Here is a 21584-nt window from a genome sequence, read left to right on the forward strand (position 1 = left end):
ATCTCGACTGTTGTAAACAATGCTGCAATGAACATAGGAGTGCATGTCTCTCTTTGAATTGGTGTTTTAATTTTCTTTGGGCAAATACCCAATAGTGGAATTGCTGGATAATATGGTAATTCCATTTTGAGTTTTTTGAAAACCCTCCATATTGTTTTCCACAGTGGCTGGACCAGTTGGCATTCTCACCAACAGTGTATGAGGGTTCCCTTCACTCCCTGTCTTGACAACACTTGTTATTTCATGTCTTTTTGATTTTAGCCATTCTGACTGGGGGAAGTAATTATTTCGTTATGATTTTGATTTCATTTCCCTGATGATTAGTGAAGTTGAGTAGCTATTCATATGTTCTATTGGTCATTTGTACATCTTCTTTAGAAAAATATATATTCAGGCCCTCTGCCCATTTTAATCAAATTATTTACTTTTTTTGCTATTGACTTGTATAAATTCTTTATATATTTTGGATATTAACTCTACTTATGGGATATAACATTTGTAAACACTTTCTCCCATTGAGTAAGTTGCCATGCTGCTCTGTTGAGGGTTTCCTTTGTTGCGCAAACAACTTTCTTTTGTAGTGTAATCCAATGGTTTATTTTTGCTTTTGTTTCTTTTGCCTAATGAGACATGTCTAGAGCTGATGTCAAAGAAATTACTGTTCATGTTTTCTTTAAGGAGTTTTATGGTCTCAGGTCTCACATTTAAGGTGTTTAATACATTTTGAGCTTGTTTTTGTAAATGATATAGGAAAGTAGCCCACTTTCATTATTTTGCATGTAGATATCCAGTTTTCGCAGTACATTTGTTGAAGAGACTGTCTTTTCCTCATATGTATTCTTGTCTCTTTTGTTATAGCTTAATTTACTTTATAAGTGTGGGTTTATCTGGGTTCTATATTCTATTCTATTATAATGTGCCAGTGTTGTGCTGTTTTGATGACCATAGCTTTGTAGTATATCTTGATTTCTGGGATTGTGATATCCCCAGTTTGTTCATCTTTCTTAAGACTGCTTTGGCTCTTCAGGGACTTCTGTGGTTCCACACAAATTACAGTATTACTATTTGTAGTTTTGTGAGAAATGCTATTGGTATTTCAGAGAGAGTGCATTAAATCTGTAGATTGCTTTGGGGAGTAGGGAGACTTTAACAATACTCATTGTTCCAATCCATGAGTAAGGAATATCTTCCCATTTGTGCCATCTACAATTTCTTTCATCAGTGCATTATCAGTTTTGGAGTATAGATCTATCACTACCTTGGTGAAGTTTATTCCTAATTTAATCTTTTTGATGCAACTGTAAATGTTTTTTCTTTAATTTCTCTTTCTGCTACTTCATTATTAGTGTATAGAAATTCAACAGATTTCTGTATATTAATTTTGTATTGTGCAACTTTACTGAGTTTATTTATTAGAACTAGTGGTTTTTTGGTGGCTTCTTTAGGGTTTTACATGTAGAGTATCATGTTATCTGCAAATAGGGAAATTTTTTCTTCTTCCTTACCAGTTTGGATATATATTTTGTCTGATTGCTACAGCTAGGATTTGCAGTACTATGTTGAATAGCTGTGTGAACTTGAAAAAAATTATCTATTTGCTTTAAAACTCAGTTTCTTTATTTATAAAAGGAATATATCTCTACTTAGGAAACTATAAAATTAGATATAATAAATTAAAAATGCAAATCATGCCTTCTGGCTACTATTAGATGCCCCTTCCCAAAAGCACAACTTTTATCATTATCATTAATAATAAATTGATGAAGGAAGATATTATAACATCATTTTTGCATCCCTAAAGTATATTAAAATAACATTTAATTTTCATCAAAACCAAAAATAAAAGGCAAATATAGAAAAGAAGTAGAACTACATCTGATAAACCTCCTCTTATGTATGAACACAACACATGAACACACATGAAACCAAATGGATAGAATATTTCAGTTGACTCAATGTTTGTGCTTGAAATGATTTACCATAGAGAGTATTAGCCATTTAATGATAAACAATATTATCTCTAGCAATTCTCCTAAAGACTTTCTGAAATGTGCTTACATGTTAATACTTGTTTGTTCAATGCAAACTAATGGAATAGTTGACTGTGTGCTATCTAAAGATCTCAGTGGTCTCCAAACTAACTACATGACCAAGCTGATGAAGAAAAATTAGCCTTAGAAAGAAATGCACATGTGTGCGCACACACACACACACACACACAAACAGAAAATGTGACTCAAGGAAAGGAAGATTAATTAAAAGCATGTAAACGTAAGTTGTTATTTTGGTTTGCTGCAAGAGTTGTTTTTTTTTTTTAATTACAGTTACAATCAATGATACAAAATTATATTTTCTCAAAATTACCTAAGAATTCTAATCAAATTCAGACAGATATGTCAAAGAAAATTTCACTTATTATTAGGTCTTTCCATTAATATGCCTTTCCTTAAGCTATCAATGTTTTTTTTTTAATTTATAAACATTATTAAATGTTAGTTTAAGGACAACACAAAAAATTCACCTAAGACATTTTATCTACTCCAGCGTATCCTACCGAAAATTGAACATGAAGACTGGATTCTAGCTAGAGCTCATTACTGATTTTGAATTGCAAAGAGGTGAAGACAACCTTTTTTGCCTCAATTCACTCATTTATAACACAAAATTAATGGCCACTCTGACTTCCAGAGAAGGTTTTTCAAAGAAATGCAAATAAATAACGTGTGGAAATATCCTAGAAAAGTAGAAAAGTAATCATACATTCTGATGTATTATTAACCAGTTTCTGATTAAATGGTTTTTGAATAAACTATAAAAATTTCACTTATTAGGTAAAATTCCTATTACCAGCATCTCCTCTTTTAATTCTAATGAAAATAAAATAGCTGATAATCATCAGAGCAACCACAAATTCTTCTGTTTCAAAAGGTGATCTAATAAAAGATTAAATCCACTAAAGGAAATTAAGATATAACAAGCACAGTAAAATAACAGTATTAATATTTTAATTATATGTCAATAGTAAATTGACCAACTTCTTTTACCATAAATTTTTAAATAATTTTTTAAAGTTTATTTATTCATTTTGAGAGACAAAGAGCATGAGCAGGGCAGGGATAGAGAAAAAGGGGGAGAGAGAGAATCCCAAGCGAGCTCCATACAGTGAGCACATAGCCTGATGCCAGGCTTGTTCCCATGAACCATGAGATCATGACCTGAGCAGCAATCAAGAGTTGGACGCTCAACTGACTGAGCCACCCATGGGCCTCATGTTCTTTCACCATTAATTTTAAACACACACTTACAACACACACACAGCAATAGCATCCTTTAATCCTACATATTTTGCTAATATCTATGACACTGTCACAATACAGTCTTGTTTTCCCAGCAATGCCCTCTTTCTTCTATGCTCACATGCCCTCTACAGGGACACCAAACTTCATCTCTTCCATAAGGACCTCTAGTTATCTTTACCTCAAATTAATTTCTTACAGTTCCAACTGTTTTATATGATTCAAAAAATAATCCAGAAATCTATCACTGAATTTTCATCTAGTTTCTAAATCCTCTAGGTACCTTACTCATATTTTGTATCTTGTAAACTTGTCAGTGGTACACGTGTATGTTAGTAATAACTATTAATACATATAGGTGAAGACTATATCAAATAAAGTGGAGGCAAAGAGAACAAAGAATAGTTCAAAAAGCAAAATGTGCTAGTGTGTCTCCTCTATCATACCTGAGAGAAAGATTTGGGACATGGATATATGTTTCCAATACTGGGGAAAAAAATGTTAATCAAACCTCATCGCACTTTGGATTGAATATGTCTTATAAATCTCGTTATTTCTAAGTTCTGCCCGATTACAGCCTTTGATTACTAATTTCACTTCTTTAAACCCTAGATATCAGAAAAGATACTGTGCACAATGGAGAAAGAATCCTAATATTCATAATTCCCCAGTGCGAAAGGCTGTCTCTATTCATCTTTATGCTTTTGTATCCATAAGCATTGTTAACAATACCCCACAAATAGTCTTTATGAATAAATTGATGGAAAGGTAGGTGTCGATGTTAAAGTGTCTATTAATCTACATTTGTGTTGACAAACTCGGTCCCTGGGCCTACAAAGCCTAGAGCAACCACAATTGTGTGAAATGCACTATGTCTATGAGAACACTATTTATTTTATCACAAACCTTTCAAATGCCCACAGATCCCACTTGAAATATACAAAAACCTGTGCAGGGTCTACAGTTAAAACTAAATAATGCTTGCTGATTAACTTTAAACATAGCTGTTTCATCGAACTCAGATTCCTTTTTCCTTCTTTGAAGGAAAACCAAACACAGTTTCCTATTTGAAAAGTAGGTTGTAACATGAAAGTTTAGTTCTCTTAATCTGAAGTCTGGTTTCTACTTCCATCTCCCTTTAAATTCTCTAAGGTAATCATTGTATTTATAAAACATAGAACTATCGTTTTCCTGAAATTTTTTTCCTTGAAATGTTAACACTGAATTTTATGGGTAAATCCATTTCCCTATTCTCCCTCATTGTTTAGTATAAATTATGTCATTTGAAGATAAGCTAGAATCTTAAAAATATTTCCTTTAAAAACTATCCAGATTTGAATTTCAAACAAAAATTTGAATACTTGTAGTTAGTATATAAGGATGCCACAGTATGATTTTTATAGAAAATATTTTGATTTTATTTTTTATTCCAAGTCATTTAATGTAGATTAAACTTCAGTAAAAGCACAATATGACATATAAGTCATAAAGCAATAAGGAAAACATCTTTGGTAATTAGAGATACGTAAAAATGTTTTAATGGTATACTTTTGTATGTACTTTTTAATCTTGGCAGGAAATTATGTAAGATTGTAAGATATTTTGACATGTTACTCCAAAAAAAAAAAATAACAATGACCAGGATAACAATTAACTATATCTTTAACCTCACTAACCAATTATCTCTAATATGTTTTTATCACTGAGAAAAAAAAGAACAATAGTAAAATACAGGGAATATTCTGTCCCAAACTCTTGGGAAAGAGGGAATAAAACTGTTGTCCTAAGAATCTGCACCCCTTAAAGCAGTATAGGTCTGATTCTTCTTGACTGAAATGTAGAATCTAAAACAAAACAAAACAAAACAAAACAATAAGGAAACAAACAGAAAGCAGCACCAGATGTGTAAATACAAAGAACAAACATGGTTGCCAGGGGAGGGGATGTGTGGGGAAAAAAGGTGAAGGGGAATAGGAGATACAGGCTTCTGGTTACAGAATAAGTCACAGGAATGAAAGATACAGCATTAAGAATATGTCACTGGTATTGCAAAAGCATTACATGGTGACAGATGGTAGCTATGCTTATGAGGAGCACAGCCTAACAGAAAGACCTGCCCAACCCTACGCTGTACACCTAAAACTAACGTAACATTGTGTGTCAACTATAGTCAAATAAAAATTAAAAAAGAAAAAAAGTCCAGCATTGCTCTTAGAACATTCCCCTTCTCCCAATCTCAGTAACAACCTATGCTTCTCTCTGAACCTCTCACGTCGGTCTTTGAGCAAAAAGAGAAGAGTCTGTCTTTTATCCCAGTGTTGCAGGGGTGGGGGCTCATCTCTGGGTATACCAGAGATGAGACTATTTCTAGTGTCTTCTTTCACATCTTGTAGGTCTCCACACTCCTCAGCCCTGCCAGACATCCTAAGCACTCATCATTTTACATCACATACCTAACTTGTTTTCACACAGTAAATAAGTACCCTACACAGTGACAAAACATTTAGCTAGCTGAATTTACATTTTAATGAGAATTTTAGTAATTATTTACATGTTACAAAAGTAACAACATACTTGTTCAAATTTCGATACGAGATAACAGAGGAGAAAAAATTAAAAACAGTAACTCATAATCACTCCATCAGAAAGTTACTGGATATGTTAGCATATTTAATTCTTACATCATTTTCTTTGCATCTACATATGTGAACATGCATGTAATGTAATTGTGAATGTACTGTGTGTATAATTCTATGCAAGATCATGTAATTCTAGATTCTACTACTTTCACTTAACATTTTATGCTGAGCTGTTCTAATGTCATTAATTTTTTTCACAAGGTCAATTTTAAAGAGATGGAAAAACAGATGTAAGATGAATTATCTAATCACATACCTACTTTTGTACACTTGCTATCTATTCAATATTTTGTCCTTATAAATTATGCTGTAATAAAAATACAAATTATCTCCCAAACCTCACAGTCATGAATTCAATTCTACCATTTTTGAATAACACTTTGATTGATGGTTATAATTTTATTTTTGTAAAAGCAAACAAAAAATAAGGGAAAAAAGTTAATCTTCTGCCAGGGAGGGCTGGGAGTGAGATTGCTGTCGAAGCTGTAACTAGCTCCCTTTGCACAAAAAATCCAAGTTTCTGCAACACAACCAAACTGAACGGATAGACCAAAATTCTAGCATGATGAAATAGTGACAAACAAAAAAATAATAAACGAGATTCATTTGTTTGATTCTCCCAATATTAGTTCCTCTATTATTGGAATAATATTGATATTACTTCAATAATTTATTTTTCATGAAGAATACAACAATGGCTTTTCACCTTCTGTTCAGTATCTCAGACACTGTTCTTCGGGATGAGACTGCTGGGGGGCATTTACAGAGAAATACCAGGTGACTGGATCATCTCTAAAAGTGGTTATTCAGGATACTGACCATTTAAAGATCTTTAGGCTTCAGACCTTTCTTTTTTACTTACACATTTTCTTACCTTTCCTTTATTTTTTTCTTGCCTTTTTGTTTGTTATCTTTGCTATTCACACATTATTGCTTACTTAATTTTCACCATGTTTCTACATATAGGAACGACTATCTACCCTCAGTTTAAATGAAAACAAAACAAAACACAAGCCTTGGTAGCCTCTAAAAAATTGCTGAGACCCTGGCTTGTCTCATTTTAGTGACTCCCCTATATCAATAGGTCATACGGGCACACATCACATAAAAGATAACAGGTTTAAATATCTGTTTTTGGAGATCACTTGGGAGATGGGTTGAACTGGTTCCAACAGAAGTCCAATAAAGTCATGATTAAATCCAGAGCCTCACATATCATTGCTCCTCCCAAATAGCCATTTTTCAAAAACATTGTGCAACAGCTTACGTGCCGGGTGGACATGGGGAAGGACAGGTTTGCACAGATCAGAGGAAAATCTAGGCATATCATGAGAAAAGGAGCCGAACTGAATCCTGTACTGATTATGGATCAATGGGCCCACGTTTATATAGCAAGGAAAATATAATAGTTCACTCCACTACACTAAGTAAACTATTTATTGAGCAGAAGAGGAGTCCAGGCAGGGTGCTAACTGCTGGGGTGACTCAAACATGAATACGATATAAGCACCTCTCCTCAGGGCTTTCTGTCTCTTAGAGCTGATGTTGGCAAACTAGTCAGCAAGTAAAGGGTTGGCCACTGGGCCACAATGGGATAAGGTTAATTGAAAGCACACATTCAGAAACTCCAAGGGCAATCTGACATCCCTGCAGGCCCAAATGTATAAGTGGACTAATCTCACTGCATAGTTGAACTAGTGGTTAAGGCCATGACAGACTAGCTCTAGACAATAAAACCTCATTTCACAATTGTATAATTTAACATCAGTTTGTCTACTAGAACCCATATGTATTTAAAATCCAAAATCTATTTTTTTATCAAAAGGTGGTTTAAAGGGTCTATACCCTACAGGATAAATTTTGAAACTGGCTAGTGGTAAAGAGTTGAAGATAAAGTTCTCAAGTTATCGTCTGATTTGTTATGGGTAAAACTCAAAATGAGTAAACTGAGGTTACCAAAACTGCATTAAAAATTTCCCCCACTATCATCCTTATTTTAGAGACTGATTTCTTCTCTACTATGAATATTAACAAAACAAAAAGTAGAAATAATCTAGATAAAGTTTATCCTCAGTAAGTAGTGTTGTCATCAGTCTAGCCTAGATTAATTAACAAGAAGGAGGCAAGCTCATTTATTACATTAAAATCTTTAAAACCCAAGGCTAGTGCTTCTTCCAAATCTGAGAACAGGCATAGAATATGAATCATTTCTCTCTCTCTCTCTCTCTCAATATTTGTTTAATTCTGATTTAGGACTAACAAAAAGAAGAGTAAAAGCAATACTCTCTATTAACTGCCTGTATCCAGTCTTCCAAAGATATATTTAACGTTCTTTTTTAAAATTCCAATATTACATTTTTATTTAATATATTTTTGAAATATAATTTTAGAACTCTTGAACAGAGTAAGGTAGAATTTGGGGTTGTATTTGGAATATGTAGGAATCTTTTTTTTTTTAGTAATTTACTTTTGTTGTATATTTCAAAAGTATTGATTCATGCGACATTTGAAATAACAACATGGGTTTGAATTATGTGAGTCCACTTACATGCAGATTTTTTTGGATACACGACAGTGCTCTAAGTGTATTTTCTCCTCCTTATGATTTTCTTAACAACATTTTCTTTTCTCTACCTTACTTCATTATAAGAATACAGTATATGATATGTATAATATATAAAATATGTATTAATCTACTGTTTATGTTAACAGTTATCCCTAATCTTGTACTGTTTATTTGTTTTTTCTTATGATTTTCTTAAAAACATTTTCTTTTCTCTCTTCCTCTATTACAAGAATACAGTATATAATACATGTAATACATAAAATATGTATTAATCAACTATTTATATTAATAGGCACTCCTAACCCAGTGCTTTTCAAGGGTCAGATATAAAAACAAATTAATTAAATTTAAAAATAGTGACATTTCACAATAGTTTTAGAAGCACTGTATTAAAGGAGATGAGGTATGTTATAATCAAGGTAGAAGTCTCTATATGGGAGAGTTTAGAGGTTTAGATGTTTAGAAGACAATGGTGACCCTCACAGCTGGCAGGAAAAATAGTCACTGGCTCTTTGGGCACTGGGTTTCAAGTGGGATAAAATTTGGGTTTTCAGATTAGGGAAGAGATTGGGGCAGAGAAAATAGTGTAGGCAAAGGCATAGAGCAAGAAAGCTTTTCAGCTTATGAAAAACATCAAGAAGTTCAATGTGTCTAAAATACAATGTAAAGCAGAATAGTAGACAAGAGGCTGAGCTTAATTCTAAGAGGCTTGCTACAAAGGGAAGAGTTTGAAATTTATTCAGTGGGGTCCATCTGATGTTTTTTGAGAAATTCATTAACAGTTTTTAGCTGGTCCTTATAAAGTTTTAGTTTACAGGAGAAGGAGACTGATGGAGGGACTGGTTGCAGATCCATGTGACGAAAAAATGGGAAGGACATTCTCTTTCTTAATTAGTTATAAAAATCACATAAATGTACACATGTATTAAAGAAAATTTAGAGAGAATAATGTATAGGCAAAAAGAAAAAAAAAAAGGCAGGCCAAAATCCAGCCATATGCACACAGCCATCTGCACACATATCACATATAGATGATATGATATAACATGCCATCAACACTGTTTTGAAGACGTCTTTATTCACTTTTTATATCATAAACATGTCAAGAAATATCTATCTTTCTTTTAGTGACCACATAAATTAACATCGTATAGATATACCTATGGAGGGGACATTACCACAATATTAAAGATAACAGGATCAACAGCAATGAAATCCATAGCAATGAGATTATCAAAGCAGCTGGAAAGTGTACTGGAGACTGGGATTGGGATCTCAGAGTCAAACAATGAAAAAAGTTGAGTTTTAGACTTAAACATAGTGAGGAAAGCAGGGTCCATCTCTTATCAGCTGTGTTTTTGGATACATACTTTTTGCTTAAGTTTCAGTTTTCTGGGGTTCGTAGTTTAACTTTACATGCTATTCATGAAATATGTATAGAAAATATCTAGCACAAAGCCTAACAAAGAAGGCCCTCAATTAATGTTAGGTCTTTTTTTGATGATTGATTGACCATCAAATGAATGTGGGGAGATGAATAATGTTATAGAAGATGGATTTCCAGGTTTCAAGGTGATGTAACTAGGAAAAAGATGCTATAAAAATGGAGATTTCAAGGATATGAGCAGATTTGGGGGAAGAGAGTTGTTAAGCTAACCATGAACATGAGCACCTATCAAGGCTGCAGTGACATTCACAGATATATTAGTTGAGAAGCAGCATAATGAATGACATTGCTTCACGACAACCTAGACACGTCAGGGCCATCTCGACTCCCTCCTTCTCCTTGACCAGTAATGCAGTAAGTGCTCCTAGGTGACCTCCAAGAATCAAATGAAGCTTCCAAATGAGCTCAGCTTTGACTCCTTTCATGTATATACTAAGAAAACCTAGTGAGACATCTCATAAATAGAAAGATCACATTTCACCTTTTGATATAATCTGTGATAATGAGGCCAAGGTTACACATTTTATCCACAGAGTTCCCACTGTATTTTCTGGCTATGTGAGGAATATGTAAATAGGCCAAGTATCTAGTGATTGCCAGAAAGCAGATCTGAGCTGGATAAGAGAAATGAATGAGTACAAATCTATTCCTCTACTTGAAAAGCAACCCAGTATATACAATCTACTAACTACCAGTATGTCAATTTCTTCAGGCGTATTTATAAAGAGTGTCTGCCTCTAAGAGCTTAAATTTTGTTTCACCTTGTTTAAAAGCTTGTTTTTGAGCCAAATTATTTTATAAACATGTTAAGTCTTAGGTTTTACTTAGAGTATGATGAGAAGAACACTGCAGCTTTGTCCTAAGATATTTTGTCAAGATTAAGTTTACCAATGATTGGTAAAGAAATCATGAAAAAAAAATGATGAAAATAACTGACTGCAAATATGTTACTTTAGTATCTTGTAAAGTGCTAAAGTAGAATGTGTGTCCTAGATATTGAAATGTGGCTTAATTTAGCATGCAGTTCACTGCTTATGTATCTGTCCAGTCCTCTGGCACTTCAATATCAAAGTGTCAGTTATACACAGGAGTAAATGCCTCTTTAAATAGTCCAAGTTCACCTGAGAAAGGAGAAAAGTCCATGATTTTTTTTCTTGATTTCCAAAGACTATGCAAATTTCTATAGTTTGGCCAAAACCGTGGTAAATAAAACAGAATGTTGCTGAACAGTTCAAATCTATTGACTCCTGATTTTTTCCACAATTTTTATGTCATCTCCTTTAATAGAAAATAGAAGTGCTAGCAAGTGCAAAGACGATTTTGAAATTAAAAACAGAAGAAATATTTGTGAGACATCCATGCAATGACTGGTAATGATATACCTCTCCATTAGCCTTCTTTAGTCATGGGGCTCATGTGAAATAAATACAGTGTACGTCTAAAGTAATCATAATGCAAGGCAACAATGTGGCAAATCCCAAAATTGTGAACAATTCAAAGTGAAAATATACAAATAAGTTAATAAAATGCTATTTTTTTTTCTCTATCAATAACACCATCCCCATGGCACACATTCATATCCCAACCAATTTCAACTGAAACTTGAGTTTATCTAAAAATAACAGTGGACTTCAATTAAATACATTCATTCATTTATTCAAATCGTGAGTGTCTTCTGATCTCCAGGAATTGTATCAGGGCCAGGTAAACAAGTATGATTTGGCCTCTGCCCTCACAAACTAAGTTACATCCTTTTTATAGCTTCCACAAATTAACATTTAATTTGCAGGCATAAATGCACTTAATTAGAATATTAGAGAAGAAAGAATGGGGTGTATGTAAGATGATCTTTATTAGATGAAAAAGCAAAGCTCCTTTTATCTGTCATACAAATAATCTAGTCTATGCCTTGAAAACAAGCACAGTTATTATCTCTAAATAAAGTGAAGGGCAAAGATTAACAGTTATCTAACCACAGTGATTAGAATGGTCAGGCAAACTGGAATATTCAAGAAACGGACACATGACTTCCTTTTTACCAACACATTTCTTATCCAATTATTTCCCCTATTACCTTTCATTAAGAAAAACCAAAGTCCATAGAGCCATTCAGTGGTTTTTATTTTTCATTGTTCCTTTTTAAATCTAAAAGCTTTTTTAAAACTTTTGACAATAATAAAATCAGAACTAACCTAAGAAGAACTGAGATGCTTTTTTTGTTCTGTTTTGTTTTTGTCTTTTGGGGCTTTTTTTTACCAAGCCAGAAAAAGAAAGTGCGATATATTTCCATGTCATATGTAAGTATTTTAACTTTGCAAAGATTCTCCCTGGTTTGTAGCACTTAAACTTAAAAAGAAAAGCCACACAGAGAAAAGAAAACTAATCTGATTGCCAAATTTGAAGCATTTACATACGCAGCCTCCCAAAATCTATACTTCTACAAGTACAGATTTCTACACCAAAAAGCATTATCCAGAGAAATGTTAAGATTTAGCACATGCTTAAAGTCACATAACTAGCAATCATGAGGCACTGCAGATATAGAACAATCTAATGCTTGAGAATAATTTGAAAGATGACCTATCTTAGGAACTGGCTTTCTTTCACATGAGCCAAGGTATTAATTTCTGATTAAATGGTACATTGGTATATATAATTGCTGAAGCATAATGTTAATTAAAATATTAGCTACCAAATATAATTATTTCATTTTAGTTACATGGAACTCAAAATAAATACAGCACATACAGATGTGTGCACGTACCATTGATCCACCGAGCTTCTGGGTCATGAAGCACAAAATCTTTCCTAAAGAGGTCTTCTAAAGACAATCTGGTTTCTGATGAATTTGTGAGTTCATCTAAAATAAAACAAATCTTGGATTAGACACTTGTCTTATGTTAGTTTTCAAAACTAATGAATTATAAAATTTGGAATATTTTGTTTCAAAGATATGTTGAGGACAACATAGTCATTTTAATATGGCCTTTGGCATTTGAAGCTTTTTGTTTCATGAACGTTTTCATTAAATTGTTTTAAATAGTATAATTATCTTCATCCAGCACAAATTTAATAGATCAATCCCTTTTTATGTAATGATATATAATATAAAAGCAATTAAGAATTCCTGTTGTGCACTGTGCCCACACATTTTTCATGGTTTAACCATAATCCATTCCATTACTTTCCAAAACCACTTTGACATATTCTCCTAACGCTAAACTTACATTTTTGTTGTAAACACCAAAAATGAAAGAGTTGAGGGTCATAAAATAAATGACAAAGAAACTTCCCAACTCAGAAGGAAGTTCACCAAACAGAACGAATACCATGTTCCCACAATTACTACCAAACAAACACTAAACAAACAAACAAACAAACAAACACTAAATAGATTTAAAAGATAAAAAATTCAAATAATACAATTGCAGAATATTAATAAAAAGCACATTTATATAAGCCCCTGACATAAAAACTAAGTGCACTCCCCTTTTCAATTCAAAAATCTATGAAATGGAAGAATAATATGGATGAAGTACCCAAATCAGGCATAACAAACATGCTTTTGGTACTAGAGGCGATAAAAAGTGAGCAGTATTTCATTTTCTTTTCAATAGCATTTTTTATTTACTGTATAAAATCATCTTTGTTACCTTTCAGCTGTGACCTTCACTCTGGTTGATACTAAAATGTCAAAGACATATACTAACCTCATTAGATATTGTTTTTTAAAGGTTCAGCCTTATTGCAGTGAGAGCTTTTGTTTCTTCCAGCTGAAAAGCTGTGGTAGAGAATCAATAACTTCAAATGCAATTTCCTTTCACATGAGTCAGCCATGTATTTAACCCACAAAATAATCGCTACAAAACACCTGGAAAAAATATTACTAATGGCAATAGTGAGAATTGTATGATGCCAAGCCTAGCGTAGGGCATTGGGATTATATATGGATTTTCAAAACAAAATGCCCCAGTTGATAGTCTGACACATCAAAATTTGAACTTTCTTCATTCATTCAACAGATAATGGACCTTTAATTTTCAAAATTTTAAATGCAGAACTTACTGTAAGATGCTGGAGACCTATCTGTCTGTCCTGAGGGATTCAGGATAAATAACTCTTAGATTAGACACTTATCTCGGGTCAGTTTTTTGAAACTAATGAATTAGAAAATTTTTAATAGTTTTGTTCAAAGCAAGAAAGAATATGATAAATGTCAGAATAAGGATAAAGAGTATTACAGAAGTTCAAAGAAAGGAAGAGAAAGATCTTGCAGAGGGAATTAGAGAAGGCCTAAGTTATAAATTAAATTACCAACTCTCATCCATTGCTAGAGTGAATGCAAAGTGCTACAGACATTTTGGAAGAGGGTTAAACGGTTTCTACCCAAACTAAACATACAATCCAGCAATTGTGATTTATGGTATTGACCTAGGGGATTTGAAAACCTGTGTCTGCACAAAACTCTGGCGATGAATGTTTATAGCAGCTTTATGCATAATTCCCCAAACTTGGAAGGAACCAAGATGTCCTTCACTAGGTGAATGAATAGACAAATAGATAAATCCAGATGACAGAATATTATGCAGTGATAAAAAATGAGCCATCAACTATGAAAAGACATGGAAGAACTGCCAATGCCTATTATTAAGTAAAAGAAGACAATTTGTTTTTTTTTTTTTAAGTCTATTTATTTATTCTGAGAGAGACAGAGGCAGTGTGAGTGGGGGAGGAGCAGAGAGAGAGGGAAAAAGAGAAACCCAAGCAGGCTCTGTGCTACGGAAGCAGAGCCTGATGTGGAGCCTCAACCCATGACACTGTGAGATCATGACCTGAGCCAAAACCAAAAGTCAGATGCTTAACCAACTGGGCCACCCAAGTGCCCTAAAAGAAGACAATTTGAAAAGGCTATATACATTATATGATTCCAACTATGTAACATTCTGAAAAAGGCAAGCTATGGAGATACTAAAAATATCAGTGGCTGTGAGGAGTTTTGGAGCAGGGGTGGGAGGAAAAACAGGTGGAGCACAGCGGATTTCTAGAGCAGTGAAACTATTCTGCATGATCTGTATGATCTGTCATGGTAGATACAAGTCACTACACATTTGTCTAAATAAACACACACCCGTTTTTCTGACAAAAATTTTTGTTTCTGTTCCCAGGTAAATTCCACATATTTTGTCTATTGTTTTTTAATTTTTTTAATGTTTCCATTTAATTTTGAGAGACAGAGAGAGCAGGAGTGGGGGAGGGAGAGAGAGGGAGACACAGAATCGGAAGCAGCTCCAGGCTCTGACCTGTCAGTACAGAGCCTGGTGTGGGGCTCAATCTCATGAACCATGAGATCATGACCTGAGCTGAAGTTGGACATTTAACCAACTGAGCCACTCAGGCACCCCTATAATACCGCAGCTTCTATTTTTCATATATATCCTTTACTTTTTCTATTAGATTTAGTTATAATTATATAAGTTTATTACTGTGAACAGAATTAATTCTCATTCTTACTTTATTATATATTATATATAATGCATATATACAATATACAATTTTAAAGTATTTGCCGATTCATATGCAGTTTTAAGAAATAACACAGACAGGGGTGCCTAGGTGGCTCAGTCAGTTGGGTGTCCGACTTCAGCTCAGGTCATGATCTCACAGTCCGTGAGTTCGAGCCCCACATCATGCTCTATGCTGTCAGTTTGGAGTCTGGAGTCTGCTTCAGATTCTGTGTCTCCCTCTCTCTCTGCACCTCCCCGACTCATGCTGTCTCTATCAAAAAAATGAATAAACTTTGAAAAATTTTTAAAAAAAGAAATAACACAGAAAATTCTTTATGTACTTCATCCAGTCCCCCTCAATAACATGCAACACCTTGCATAATCAATATCAGAAATATTGATATTTATACACTCTATCAAAATTATTCAGATAGATTTCACATTTTACATGCATTCATTTGTATACGTGTGTGTGTGTGTGTGTGTGTGTGTGTGTGTGTGTGTGTGTGTGAGTGTCTCTGGCTCTATGCAATTTTATCATATATAACCAGCACCAGTTAGATACTCAACAGTTCTATCACTAGATAGAACTGTACTTTTACTACCATGGCCTCCCTCTGCAACCATTTGACAAACACTAATCTATTTTCCATCTCTGCAATTTTGTTATTTCAAGAATACTAGGTAAAAAGGATCATACAATATGCAAGCTTTTTGAAATTTTTTTTCACTCAAAATTATTCCCTTGAGATCCACCTAAGTTGTTGAGTGTATCAGTACTCTGTGCCTTTTTATCTCTGAGTAATATTCTAGGGCACAAATGTACTATAGTTTCTTGAACCACTTACCTGTTGACATACATCTGGGTTGTCCTTTATAGTTTTTGAATTATTATGACTACAGCTTCTATGAGCATTTTTTTAATGTTAGAGAGATAAAGAGAGTACAGGTGGGGGAGAGGGGCAGAGGGAGAGACATTAAGAGAATCTTAAGCAAACTCCATGCTCAGGAGCCCAATGTGGGCCTCAATTTCATGACCTTGGGATCACAACTTGAGCCCAAAGCATGCCAGATGCACAATCAACTGAGCCACCAGATGCCCCTTTGAGCATTGTTTAACAGGCTTTGTATGGCAATAAATTGTCCTTTCTTTGGGATAAATGCCACAGTGTGCAACTACTTAGTCACACGGTAAGCATATGTTCAGTTTTGCCAGAAAATACCATAGGTTTTTCTGGTCTGGAGTAGTTGCATTATTTTGCATATTCAACAGCAATATATAGATCCAGTTCCTCTGCATTCTTGCCACAATTTGTGTGTGTGTGTGTGTGTGTGTGTGTGTGTGTGTGTGTGTTTAATTTAGCTATTGCCATATAAATGTAATGATATCCCATTGTGGTTATAATTTCCATTTCCCTAAGAGCTGATGAACATCTTTTAATGTGAATTAATGTGAATGTAAACAGTGTATCTCTTTTAATGAAATGTCTGTTAATGCCCTCTGTCTGTTTCTAACTGGATTGCTTTCGTTTGTGTGTTGGCTGAACTGTTGAGTTAGAAAGTTCTTTATTCTAGATACGATCATTTGTCAGATATTTTAATTTCAAATATTTCTTCCAAGTCTCTATCTTGTCTTTTCCTTTTCTTAAAAAGGACTTCTCCAGAGAAAAGGCTTTTAAATCAATGTGGTCCGATTTTTTAATTAGTTTTCCCTTTTATAAATGATGTTTCTGCTGTCAAAACCAGGAGTACATCACCTATTCATGGTCCTGAAGACTTTCTCCTACATTTCTTTTTTCTAACAGGGTCATAGCTTTATATTTTACATGGAAGCTCCTGAGGCACTTTGAGTTACTTTTTGCAGATGGTGTGAGAATTAGTTTGAGGTTTATATTTCTTTTAAATTTTTGTCTACTGGATGCCCAGTTTCTCCAGCACCATTTGCTAAAAGCAGCTTTTCATTTTAGTGAATTATTCCATTATGTTGAATGTCAAATCAATGTTGAATAATAATGGTGGTAATGATACACCTATCTTTTTCTTCTAAAAAAAGAGCTTAATATTTCTATATATCTTAATATGTCATTATTGAATAAAACAATTTTTCTAGAATTTTAGTAAGGAATCTCTACCATTCTTAGGTAATATTTTGATTACTATGTCAGTTAGAATTTTTATTTGAAATTATTACTATATCATTATACAGTTTCAGCCTCTTACATATAAACATTTTCCCCTCTTTTAATGCATTGATATAAAAGTTGTATAAATGAAATTCCTATTTTCAGCCACTTTCTATCTCTATAACAAAGCTCATGTGGCCAAGTGAATTATTATTATTATATACTGCTAGGTTAATATGCAAAATCTTTACTTAAATGTTTAGATCACTATTGATGAATGAAATGAGATGACCCATTGTTTTTCCATTTTGTGTCATACAAATCAGTTAACAGTTGAATATTTGTATTAAATATTTTTGAACTTTTATTCTCTGACCTTCAGTAAATTAATACATTTAATAACAATTATTCTTTTTTAATTTATTTTTTTACAATTTATTTTGAGAGAGAGAAAAAGAGCAAGTGGGGGAGGGGCAGATAGAGAGGGAGGCAGACCCAAGCAGGCTCTATGCTGTCAGTGCAGAGCTCGATGCAGGGCTTGAACTCACAGAACTGTGAGATCATGACCTGAGCCAAAATCAAGAGTTGGACGCTTAACCAACTGAGCCACCCAGGTGCCCCATAAGAATTTTTCTTTTAACTGCAATTGAACCTGGAGTTTATTTTAAAATCAACTTATCAAAGTAATTCAAATTATTGTAATTAATCTTTCTTTTAAACAATAATCAGAGAGAGAGAGAGAGATGTGTGTTTTAAGGATTACTTTGGTTTTAATCATTACTTAGAAAATGAACTATATACTTCTTTTTTCCCCTTTATTTGTTTACTCCTTTCTTTAAATTTACCTTAGTTTCCAGGCACAATCCCTAAGGTCTCTTGAATTTTTTTCAGTCCTGGAATAAAGACATCTTCCACCTATAAACTTCTCAAACTCACTTCTATACTCCATCTCCTCTCTCTTCAAGTATCTTCATAATATTTTGGGGTGTTCATCTTTTAAAATTAATATTCCTCTTTACAAATGCCCTCCAAACCCTATTGGGTATCTTCATTCCACAGGGGAAACTGAGCTGAGTAAGGTTAAATGTGACAAAGGTCTACGTGATTAGTAAGAGGCAGGACTGAAACTGGAACCTGTATCTTTCCAACTTACTAAAGTTATACTGTCTCTCAAAATAAGTTTTATTTCCTCATCCTCTTCAATACTGTATCAGTTAGATCTTTTTTTAAAAAAAAAGATGATACACAATTATATAAATGTTATTTTAAGAATATCCTTAATGTCTTTTACCCACAAGAACCCTTGTTCAAATTGAAATTCAACTACTTAGCGAACCCTCCCCAGAACTTACTAGAATTCCTTTCTAGTCCAACTTATCTGAGAAAGTACCATTGCCACAGTCCTTCTCTTTTCTCAGAGAGAGTGATACCACATCACTCACTAAAAAGTAGGGCTTTCTGTTTGTTTTCTTCAAGACATTGGCCTATAACATGTCAGGAAATTTCCAGCTTAACCCTCTGCTCACTGTTGCATGCTATTTAGTGTTACAACTTCAGTAGCATTTCCAACCACATCCCATCAGCAAACATTTATAACCCACATTAGTATCTGATTTCTTAGGAACCTGATTTATGTTAGAATCGTCCAGAGAAATCTTATTATTTGATACATTTTAACAATTGTCTCTGTATGTGAACACAAAGCCCACACTTTGCAACAAAGAATCATGGACACCACTCATTCGTGCTGATCATTCACAAGGAACACTGAGAAGCTAAGTCAGAAGGAAAATGGTAACAGAATATAAATAATTTTAAGAGATGACTTCCTCATGTAAAACTTCTTTCTTAATACATCTTCATAAAATAAAATTCTGAAATCACTACCTGTTCCTAAGATAAAAAATATTACTTAATATCCACGCGTCTCATAGCCCTTATTTTTCACAAATAAAGTACTGGGTCACATAACTCTAGTTACTTTGCAACTAAATAGGAGCTACCTCTCTAATGCGTGCATGCATGTATGTGTGTCTGTGTATGTGTGTTTGTGTGTGTAAACATGTGTGCAAGTCTGTAAACCTAATATGTGTTAACAGTTGCTAGCAAAATGCTAAGTACTGGTTAACCAAGTAGGACCCTATGATTATAGTTATAATTATGAAGAGCAGCACAAAAATGCACTGAGACGCAAGGATAACCAAAATCACAAGAGGACAGGGGAACAGAGGAGTGAGGGGGTAAGTAAAATAGGTAAAGGGGAACGGCAGAAATAGGCTTCTAGTTATGGTATGAATAAGGCCCAGGAATAAAAAGCACAGCATGAGAGTGATGCCTTGGTGGCTCAGTTGGTTAAGCATCTGACTTTGGCTCAGGTCATGATCTCGTGACTCGTGAGTTCAAGCCCCACGTCAGGCTCTTTGCTGACAGCTCAGAACCTGGAGCCTACTTTGAATTCTGTGTCTCCCTCTCACTGCCCCTCCCCTGCTTACACTCTGTCTGTCTGTCTCTCAAAAAGCAAATAAACATTGAAAAATTTTTTTCAATTAAAAACAAGCACAGCATGAAAAATAAAGTCAATGATATTGTAGTAGGGATGTAAAGGGACAGATGGTAGCTATGCCAGTGGGGAACACAGCATTATATAGAAACTTGTCAAATCACAAAGATTTACTTCTGAAACTTATGTAACATTGTATGTCAACTATTCTCAAATAACAAAGGAATTAGAAACATAGTAATCATTTGTTAAATTGTTACAAGATACAGAATCTTAAATACTCAGCTTTGCCAACATGAATGCAATGACAGAACTGACATTAAATAATTCATATCATGTTCTTTTTTTTGCTCTAGTCTGTCATTCAAGATCATAGACGGCTACTGGTATTTGTGTGCTTTCTTCCAAAAATCCAATCTTGCTTTTTAAATGGCCTTTTGAAATAAGTTGACTGCATAATCTTAGAAGAAAAAATAAAGTTCTTTAGTACTGAATTGAAGAAAAACTAATTTCTGACTTTCAGTTCTTGGTTTCTCTTTATAGAAACCAATTGTGTTACTTTTTATCTAGTTTACTCTCCACATCAGAGGTTCAGAAATGTTTCTTTTAATTTAAATCCTATTTGAAATAATTTCCTGTTAAAATACTAATAAAAAGGAAAATCTAATCTGGCAGTTACTCAGAATTACCCATGAGAAGTACAAAGCCCTTTTCCTTTTCTGTTCTTGTTCTTGTGACTCTCTCTTCTCTCCAGATGACCACTGTACCACCACCTGCATTTCCCACCACGCTGTTTAAATCTCTATTTAATATTACAGGTTATTCTCATTGTCTGTGTTTAGTGTCAGTCAGTTCGGGCTACTCTTTTAGTGCATTTCAATGTGAAACATGGGTAAATTTTTAAAGTTCACTGAAAGGATAATATCCCTTCCACACCTCCTTATAAAACTAGTTGAAAACACAGAATAAAAATCATTAGAGTCATTGCTAAATTCCAGACCTAGACAAAATATCTGTTGTTTGTACATTTCCTAACCAGTCGACAGAACTTACAAGTTTTGTTTTACCACCTAACAGCTGTAGCATTATTTACCCTCTTACTTTCTAGTTTTCCCCCATTCTTTTCTTTCATTAGGATGCTGAAACACTGTACAGCAGACTAAATGCTGTCAAAATTTATGTCATTTGAGATCAGATACACAATCCCAAATTCTCTTTAAAGTGTCCTCATTCATTACCCAGAAAATGAATAAACATTTACTAACTCTCAGTTAAAGAATTAGATAGTTCATAATGTAAATTTGATGAAAAAAAGAACACATTAGAACAGAAAAAAAAATCACAAGATGTGTCACAAGTTACACCTATTCCTTTTTTTAAATAAATGTATTTACATAAATAAATACATGAAAATCATTAGGCAAAATATTCAGTTCACTTAAAGTCAGTCACTGTCATTATTATGATTGAAACATTAACATGTATAAGTCCAAAAAAAAAATAAAAACA

General features: G+C 33.7%; 1 protein-coding gene across 1 annotated transcript in view; it reads right to left on the reverse strand.

The window, feature by feature from the left end:
• DPP10 (dipeptidyl peptidase like 10) overlaps positions 1 to 21584 on the reverse strand; it is a 640702-nt gene that overhangs the window by 454442 nt on the left and 164676 nt on the right. Inside the window, exon 3 of the mRNA XM_042948503.1 lies at positions 12713 to 12808. Coding sequence (XP_042804437.1) covers positions 12713 to 12808 — 96 coding nt within the window. The remainder of the gene's footprint in view (positions 1 to 12712; positions 12809 to 21584) is intronic.

The sequence above is a fragment of the Panthera leo genome, chromosome C1 (assembly GCF_018350215.1).
Source record: "Panthera leo isolate Ple1 chromosome C1, P.leo_Ple1_pat1.1, whole genome shotgun sequence".
In the NCBI taxonomy this organism is placed as follows: Eukaryota; Metazoa; Chordata; class Mammalia; order Carnivora; family Felidae; genus Panthera; species Panthera leo.